We start from the raw sequence: 9,387 nt of genomic DNA, 5'->3' as shown, positions 1-9,387 counted from the left end.
ATCAAGGCTTCATGAATAATTTATTCCATTTGAATTTTTTTGTTTTTTTAAAAAGTATAAACTTTTTTTTTCTTCATTTCCTCGATCACAATTTGTACAACTCAGTGTTTATGGCATTCGGCAGAAATAGTGTTTGTTCCTTAAATCGCTTTTTTGTTTCTGTTTTGTCACGATGAATGCGGCGGCGGATCGGCCGAGGGCACATGGCGGCGGCTGTGCGAGGCTGCCCGGCACATCCAGCCGTGCCTGAGGGCTGCGGGAGCGGCTCCCTGACCTGTCCAGCCACGCCGGAGCGGCGTTGAAGCAGCTCCCGGACCTGTCCAGCGAGGTGTTGGATCGGCTCCCCGGCGTGTCCAGCTGCGGTGTTGGGATTGCCCGTGTGTCCAGCCGTGGCAGCGGGGTGGCGGAGCGGCTCCCCGGTGTGTCCAGCCGTGCCCTCATGGCGCGGGAGCGGCTCCCCGGTGTCCGGCCGTGCCCGGGGGCGCCATGTCCATCACAAGGCCGCGGGCTGCGGAGGCCCAAGGCAGCGCTCAGCGAGGTCCTCACGTCCAGTTGACTCGGAAAAACCTAAAGCTCGATGAGTAGCATCCTGAAAAAGTGACCCTGAGGATTGTGGTAGGTCCCAAATCCAGTTTTACTGTAAATTAAGCTTTACTCCACTGAAAATAAAAAGTACACCCACAAATAATAGTAAAAAAACCCTTTAAGTACGAAGCATAGTCCTGGGCCCTTTACTTTAAAAAAAAAATGGAAAAAAATAATAAAACAAACAAAATCACCTTCCCAGCTGGAGGTTATGAGACAGTAACGTTGTACAATGTCACCCCATTAATGAATTCTCCAATGAAACCCAGATGAAAACAAGGTTGATGCAGCATTACTATCCCAACAGACTGATATGCGGTGCCATACTGTTGTGCAGCAAATTATATGGTGCAATAGCATTTTTTTAAAATGTTTTACTCTTACTCTTGAAAGCTTTAAAATAATGCAACATAATATTTTGATATTACAGTATTAACAAATAGTGCTTGATTAAAGACATCGGCAAGTCTTCATAGCAACACACAAAGTTAAAATTACCATCAGAGGTAAATATAGAAATACAATAATCTGCGCCATAACTGACAGCTAAGTAAGAACATAGCTGAGGATTTAAATATAAATCCATTTATCTTTAATTATTTCAGAGAATGTTAGAAAGATCTAAATGTTACAGCTCCTTTTAAAATGTGAGGGTTGTTACAAGTGCCGCTGTTGGCCTTGCTGGTCTTAGCAACAGGGTTTTCAGAAACCAAATCCAAATAGTAGTGAGTCAAATGTGACTAAACGGCTTAAATGCAGTAATATCTGGGTTAAAATATGTATTTTTAATTGGAATGGAAGGATCTCAGCTTCTTCTTTCCTTGAAAGAGATAAACCTCCACAGCTACTTAAGCACTGACAGGAACAAGATTTTCTTGCAAGGCCGTTTTGAAAATCTGTAGCTGAAATTTTCAACTACTTAAGCTTGTACTTGCTAAACAACCTCGACTTATTGGATTCTGACAATTTTATTTATAAACCAGCTATTATGTGCACTTAAAATAGTTAAATGAAAGTCGCTAACAAAAAAAGTATGCCCAATATAATAGTTGGCTCCTTGGTGCTGGCAGGTTTGATATGTACATTGCCAGCTGTGACTATCACTCCAGAAATGGCCCTTCTAGTCTTTTATAGTGGTTATAATATTATAATTTACTTTAATTGCATTTGATGGGGGGGAGGAGTGGGAGACTGGCAGCTTTCACAGTAGGAGTTTCACAGGGAAGGCTGGTCCAGGTGACAGAATACAGTTACACCAATGTTCAGGCAGCTGATTCACTTACCTTTAGGAATACAAGTTCAGGTTGAACACAAAACAAAGCCACACCAAAACCCAGCCCTTGGAACTTGGTTAACTGAGCCAGGGTTAGAAATGACCACTTAGCAACAAAGCTCAAAAAAAAAAAAAAGGACATACACTTGGAAAATTCCAGTTTTAGGAGCACTTTTCCACATCAAAAATGCCAACCAAATGAGAAAACCCTTCTGTAAGACAATAATGTGCCATTTAATCTGCGGTGCATTACCGAGATAAAGTCATGGACAGACCCAGTTTTTTACTCTATTTATCAAAATATGCTAACTTCTGATTGCACTCATGTTGTTCTGAAGAAATGACTGAAAATTCTCATCACCAATTGTACAACTTCTTTATACAAAACCAAAAAAGTTGCTAATATTGTATGTACACGATTCAGTGAGACTGTTCATACGGAAAAAAAAAAAAATCACCTCAGGCAGGTCTTTTGCATTTACAAAACGAGATTTTCATGAACACAGTAGGTTTGGTAAATGCAAGCAAATTCTTCCTTCTAGAGGGGTTAACAGCAGGTGCACAAATGGATCTTAAAATTTGCTCCTTTACAGGTTTAAACCAGTGAGACAGACAATATTAAGACCCAGGACTTGGGTTATCGTGACAGGCTCCCGGGAGCGCTGCAGGAGTTCAGTTTTTCATCTGGCAGTCAGATAAGGAACCCACAAAAAGCATCTGCAGCTGCTCTTCAGCACCCGTAGGGGCTATTTTAGAGCAGCCACAGACATTTGGCATGTGCTAGGAAAAAAAGGAAGGAAACTACTGAGAAAAAATGGTGGCTGTAGATAGAGGGGGACGTTTAGGAAAGCCTTGTGGTTTGTCAGTCCCTTCCTTGGGGAGGGCAAAGCCTCCTTGGCACATGCCCCAGCCAGAGCCTGAAAATGGGATACGGGGAAGGCCGTACACTGATACTTGGGACCTTCACCACAGTGCCAAAAATACATGGAAAAGGAAAATGTTCAGGGTTTCGTGCTGTTTTTTTACTAGTGGAATAAAATCTGAATACCAGAATTCACTGAGAATCTATATACACCACATTTTAGTTAAACACACACCAATCTTAAAGTCAAGATTGACTATTTTTGCATTTGTAAAATGGCTAGAGCTGGGCTAAATTTCAGCCTGGCAGGAGACTTTGGATAAGGTCAGAGTTTTCTGTGTGTTCCGCCTCAGATCCGCATTTTATCACAAAAGTGGAAGCAAACAATGCAGTGAGCACAGTGCCAAGAATATCCAGGGAGCAACAATGCACAAGAGATGTTCTTGTGATATTAAAACTCGTGTCCTGGAAGTGGATCTGAGAATCTAGCCACAGCCCTGAACCATAACACAAACTTCAATTGAAGAGTTTATTCATGTTATTCTCACTACAAGTTAAACCACCTACAATATCACTTATATATTGCCATTGTTACTCTGTAAAGGTGTGATATAAAATGCTGTAAGACCCGGTACCTTTTCAATTTATATAAACACAGTGAACTTCATTACTGTACATGTACTCTGCAACTACAGCTTAGCTGTAAATCCCCCACACACAATGGTATGGACATTAACCCCTCTATCCCCATTAAACTGTACATCAAGACAATACAAATTTACTGTCCCCACCCACCCCTTACAAAAAAATAATACTCTAAAAGCAACCTACTGCAACTTTTAATTAAGACGATTACATATATTTTAGACCAATTGCTTTAAAGCAAGAAGGCAGTATAAACCTTCTAGGAAAATTTTTATAAAAGAGGTTAAGAAATATAAGACAATTTATACATTTAAAAACTTACAATAAATAAGAGATGCAGGCATTTTTGAATACTAAGTACTATAATCCAATACAAGAACATCTTGATGTTCTGAAGCCATAGGTTGAAACTTAATTGTTCCTCGTGTTTCTTCTCATCTCCATGCTTTTAAAATTCATTAACCATGACTGGGTACTATGGCTCATTACTCTTCACAAATACTGTGGCTGGGGAAAAATGGTTAATTTTGCTACTAAAAACGTTATAATACACTTTCTGATCATCATTCTGAAGCGTCCCCCATAGTCAGTGACTCAAAGACAGCAGGGCGATGGGTGCCCCTCTCACAAGTCAGAACAATATTTGCTGGAAGTAACAAGATTCATACCCCATCACAAACAACTTGCACTGAGAAGAATTATAACTTAGTCCTGCAGTGAAATATCCCTTTTCTTCATTTTTGTCTTGCAAAATTCAGATGAAGATCACAGCATATTCATGATAAAGTTATACAACTGATTCAGCACCACAAAATGAATTGGGAGACATGACCGTCTGTCCTGGGTTGCAGGATCACAGGTTAGCCAGGAGAGTGCATTGTACTGTTCCAGAACAAACCTGAAAAACAAACAGCCTTCTGTCAGGCCAGCACATTTTCTCACCAGGATTTTACAGCCCTCATTTACCATAATCCAGCTTCTTTGGCATCAAAAACATAAAACAGGTTTGCCAACATTCAGAAATAACATGTCTTCCAAATTATTACAGCAGTTCAGAGCTAAAGTTGCTTTTGGTGGAAAAGTGTCATTGTAATTGCCTATTCGTAATTCATACCAAGAGGTTCACTTTAAAAAAAGACAGAAAAGGAAAAATAATCTCGTGTTTTCTCAATTAGCATCCCATGTTTACATGGGTCTGGGCTCCTGTCCTTCAGCACTTCACATTTTCCACAAGATTGCTGTGCAATATTCTGGCTTAACTATTTCTGTCTTTTCTGCTAGGCTCAAACTCTCTTCTAAGTTTGAGGAATTCATTGTTTTTCAAACATTTTCAAAGACTGCTTAGCTAAACAAGGGCTTAGAGATGTTTGGTTTTTATTCCACTGTTCTGTGACAATCACCTAAGCACAGCAATTTATCTGCACTAAGGATATCAGCTGCACAAAGAAAAAAAAACTAACAGCAGGAAAAACAAACATGCAGCTTCACTGCAGCAGCATTAAAAATTAAATGCACAATATTTTTGCAAGTGATCAATGATAAATACCTGAGCACATCAGAAGTTTGATTAGAATCAAGTGGATGGGAGTGTTTACTGTGGAGTAGCTCGTCTGATTGCACTGAAGGCACGTGGAGGTGCAAAGAGGCCTGAGGAAGGAAGAAGGAAGCCAGAAATTACTGCCTGATCAACTACACCATATTTCCTTCCCCCATATTGTTGTAGCTTGCAGGCACCTTCTCTGACACACAAGCCAAAACAAATCTTATCCTCAGGCCATCAACAAGTTCAGGAATTCTCAGAATATTTCTATTCTCTCACACAGATCTCTTCTAAAAGCACAGTGCTAGTAGTGAAATGTATATATGGGGGTTTTTTAATCCCTTTTCTACATTAAGTGATTATTAAAAACACAACTCAAGTGGCCCAAGATGTTTAATAACACACAGACTTGGAAGTTCAGCTGCTTTCTATAGGCCTGGTCTATTTATATTTCATATCTGGAGCTGCTTAGCGTAACTAATAAATCCTCTCTTCAAAATAATATCCTATACCAAAGCTACAGCTGAGCTTAGGCCAAGAGGAACTGCTAATCCAGACACACGCAAGGCTGCAGAAGATCTATCTGGATCATTAGAAAACAAAGCAGAGTATTAGAGATGCTGATTTGTTTATAGAGAAAGTTTCTCTGTATCCCAATGTAGGGCCTTAATGTGCCAAGTGTGTCTTGATTGTGCCATAAGGAGATAAGGGGCTCAGACAACACCCAGACAGATGATACAATGCAAAGCTAACACAAACCAGCTTTTATGCTTTGTGCAATCCAGAAAGGTTCATTTATTCCTTATTTTACCCAGGGCAACCGAGTTATTTTACTACACTTATGTACCTCCCTCTCTACCACCAGTCCCCACAGGAGTGCAGCCTCAGCCAGAGCTCTGTCCAGGAACTCCACCCCTTCTTACAAAATCCTGGAGCATAAAGCCAGGGGAAAAAAAGAGTCCAGACTACCAGGAAGAAACCATGAGCAAGGCAGAACCTTCCAAACAGCCAACTCTCCAAAACTGAATACACCTGGCCTCTCCTGAAGCAAAGGCAGAGCTGTCCCCAGACACATGCACTGACTTGGGTTTAACCAGAACAGTTTTCACCCCCAGACCCCTCAGGCTGCACAAGTCTCTGCCAGGACAGTACCTTAAGAAACAAGGGACACTGATTTTGTGCTTGAGGACACGCTGACCAAAACCAGTCAGGCAATGGACCTGCTTTGGCAGTTGACACAAAATAACCGAGGGCCAGTGGCTGCTGCAGTATATTGGTTACTTCATCGTGAGATTCTGTGGAAAGCAATCGATCTGTGCCTTGACCCTGGAACACAACGGGCAATGGGTTCAGATTAGGAGAGCACAAATTTAACAGAAATTATCTGTAGCTTCTGAAACACAAAGCATTTGGAAATATCCAAGCATGACATGACAATCCAATATCCAGGTGATCAAAACCATTCATTCCACAAAAGTAAATTAACAGATAGAGAAAAGACAGCCAAAACACACACACAAAACTGTATTTACTCCAGTAGTTACCTTGCCCATATCACCTCCGTGGGGGTAGTGGGACCCTGGAGAATGCACAGGGGATCCACCAGGAGATGCAGGAAGAATATTTATAATATCAGGATCAAGATCATCTCCAGTGTCTAACAAGTCAAAGATTCCCATTCCATCTGCTCCATCTTGAAAATAAAAACAACAAGACCAGTGAATTCCTACAATTTCACAATGTGCAGGATATGACAACACATTCAGAAATAAGGGGATTTTCCATAGAAATGGTTCCTTAGAATGAACAGTTTATTCTTCTGATAGGGAGAGTGATGAGGGGATCTTTAGAAGGCAAGACCAAGTTCAAGTACAAACCATTGTTTGTGTTAAAGGCCAGATCCAGGTTCTCAGTGGTGTAGGTGGATGATGCCACCTGCACGGAGGCAGAGGTGGGGAACACCAGGATGTGAGTGCAGGACGTGTCCTGGGGCGTGTTCAGCTGAGACGTTTGCATGTTCAGAGTGGTGCTGCGCCCGAACACGGAGCCCGTGGACACGGAATCTTTGGGAGAGAAACCAAACACTTCCTCAGTTTAACAGAGCCTGAACTGATAGTTCTCGTGCCAAAAAAAGTGACAGCTTCCCAAATACCTGGCATAATAATGAAGGATCCCTGGGGTTCCATGGCCACCAGGCAAGCACTGAGAATGCTGGGGGAGTCTGCAGCAGAGATCCCACACATCCTGCACATGTCCTTCAGCCTCTTGCTCAGCGACTGCAGGTTCCGGCGGCTCAGCAAACAGCTCCAGTCTGAGGGAGGAAATCTCAGTAGTGAGGTTCTCTTCCAGAAACAGGGATGGACACATTTGATATTAATGAAAAATTAAAGCTTTAACTCAAGCTTTAGACTCGAAAAAAAAATGCTGCTGATACCTTTTAATTCCCCGTGTCCTATTCTTCCCAGGCGGCCTATGACAACTCTCCATGGCAAAGAGCTCATCTGCACAAGTCCCAGGCACCATTCCCAGAGTTTCTGGAGACCAAGTCTGCGGGCAGAACCCTTTTTCCTGCGAGCTCTAGAAGAAAGAAAGAAGGGAAAACAAAGTTAAAACTGCAACAAGTTTTTAACGTCATGTTTAGAACATTTTTGTATTAACCTGAACATTCACCCGAGCCAAGAGTTGGTATTGCAGTCCATCAGCTGCAGCTTCAGGGGGTTTGGGATTTTTAATTAATCACATTCTAAAACTGACATTAACAGCCAGTAAGTGAGATGGGGAAGTATGAGCACACACAGAGTAACACTCAAGAATCACATGAAACTAAATTATGCTTTTCTAAAAATTTAACTCAAAATAATATCCACATAATAGAGAAAATATTCATAAGCTTTAGCCACTTTTGCAATACAGCAAGTCTACAAAAGTCAGTTATTCTTACAGCACCAAACCCAATGTAATTCTTCAGGGGAATGAAAGAAAATACACCTGCTAAAAATGAACTCAAGTTTGGTTCTTACCTGTTTGGTACATCAATATTAATTATGCAAGTTTCTAACTGCTCTCCATAGAGGTCTGTACAGGATGCAAGCAGCCACCTCTGATCATGAGACAAACAGTAGCCCACAAAAAGCACATTATACTTCTGGCCAGCTTCTCCAAAGGTTTCTCCCAGCTCTGTTTGCTTGTCCTTCACTGGAGCCAGTATAAAAGGAGGGGTGTAGAGTCGAATACACTCAGGTCTCTAGAAGGATGACAGAACAAACAATTAACTTTGGGGATAACATTATTCCCAATATAAAACATGGTTGGTTGATAAGCAGGGACCTTCCTCTGATCTGGATAATTCCAAAATCTCATTAACAATACTCACATCAGGGCTCCTAAGAGCAGTTTCCATGGCTAACCCTGGGCCAAAGCCAGTTAAGGTTTTCACGTTGGTGGAAGTTGGGAGAGGTCTCCGACACTGAGTGAAAGCTGAAAATGCCAAAGATTTTAAATGCTGAGTGTAAATCTGGCGGTCCTCGTGTTTGACAGGCTGCAGCAGGTACTGACATGGGACAATCTGGAACACAGGAGAGGAGAAGAAAAATAAATCATTGTTTTATCAATAGATCAGATGGCTTCTGACACAGTATTTGGTACGTTGCTTTTTGAATTTTACTTTGCAGTCAAATTTCTTCCAGTTCTTCCAAAGCCCTGTGGGACTTCAAGAAATTATCCCCATTGAAATTTTCTTCAGAGGAAAAAATAATTTGTTTAGAAGAGAAACTTAATGATTCCTCCAAAAATCTTAATGATTCCTCCTGCCCTGTGTTAAATGGTCCTGCAGCTGGAAGGAGCTCTGCCTACAGCCCAGTGAGGTCAGGCTGCAGATTCCAGTACAGGACCAGCAGCTTTCCCATACCTCACTCATCACTGGAGTGGGCACTACATTTCCTCTGAGGTAAAACTGATGAGTTTGGAATGTACAACAGGATTCAGCTTTGGTTAATAGCACCCAAACTGCTCTAAAAGCTATAACCTAATGATTTAACAGCTGGAGAACTGTAAGTAATGTTTGTGAATTCACCTTGAGGGTGTTACTGCCCCCAAACACAGCCAAAGCCAAGGATACCCTGTTTGTTTCTGTTGGCTCACCTGCACAGAAATGATGTTCTTGATGTGGGGAGGAAGAACCTGAACCATCTCCAGAAAGCAGCGCAGAAGTCCAAGTGTCCACAAACTGGATGAGCTGCTGTTCTCATCCTTTTTTTCATATGTGAAAGGATCAATTATGTAAACTACAATTGCAGGTGGATAGGTGATAGCATGTGAATCTCCATCTGTGGGGACTCCGACTTTATCACGATCCATAGTGCTGGAAATGAAATTTTGAAACCAGTTACAAACAGCTGAGTTTTGTAAAGATTAGGTTTTACTTCAAAACTAGATCAAACTGTCAATTATTAATCTGAAAGATCTTTGAGTCAACTGTGGTGT

At 41.5% G+C, this 9,387-nt stretch overlaps 1 protein-coding gene across 1 annotated transcript in view; it reads right to left on the bottom strand.

Moving 5' to 3' along the window:
* Positions 1 to 6: 6 nt before the first annotated feature.
* Positions 7 to 9,387, bottom strand: part of MED13 (mediator complex subunit 13) — a 55,380-nt gene continuing 45,999 nt past the window's right edge. The window contains exons 21-30 of the mRNA XM_059866366.1: positions 9,046 to 9,265; positions 8,279 to 8,470; positions 7,926 to 8,149; positions 7,340 to 7,482; positions 7,058 to 7,216; positions 6,783 to 6,968; positions 6,450 to 6,598; positions 6,058 to 6,231; positions 4,912 to 5,012; positions 7 to 4,263 (exon numbers count right to left, since the gene is read on the bottom strand). Coding sequence (XP_059722349.1) covers positions 4,131 to 4,263; positions 4,912 to 5,012; positions 6,058 to 6,231; positions 6,450 to 6,598; positions 6,783 to 6,968; positions 7,058 to 7,216; positions 7,340 to 7,482; positions 7,926 to 8,149; positions 8,279 to 8,470; positions 9,046 to 9,265 — 1,681 coding nt within the window. The 3' untranslated portion in view covers positions 7 to 4,130. The remainder of the gene's footprint in view (positions 4,264 to 4,911; positions 5,013 to 6,057; positions 6,232 to 6,449; positions 6,599 to 6,782; positions 6,969 to 7,057; positions 7,217 to 7,339; positions 7,483 to 7,925; positions 8,150 to 8,278; positions 8,471 to 9,045; positions 9,266 to 9,387) is intronic.

Source organism: Haemorhous mexicanus, chromosome 22 (genome assembly GCF_027477595.1).
Source record: "Haemorhous mexicanus isolate bHaeMex1 chromosome 22, bHaeMex1.pri, whole genome shotgun sequence".
NCBI classification, from domain to species: Eukaryota; Metazoa; Chordata; class Aves; order Passeriformes; family Fringillidae; genus Haemorhous; species Haemorhous mexicanus.
The sequence above is the reverse complement of the archived record's forward strand: the minus strand, read 5'-3'. Positions and strand labels throughout refer to the sequence as shown.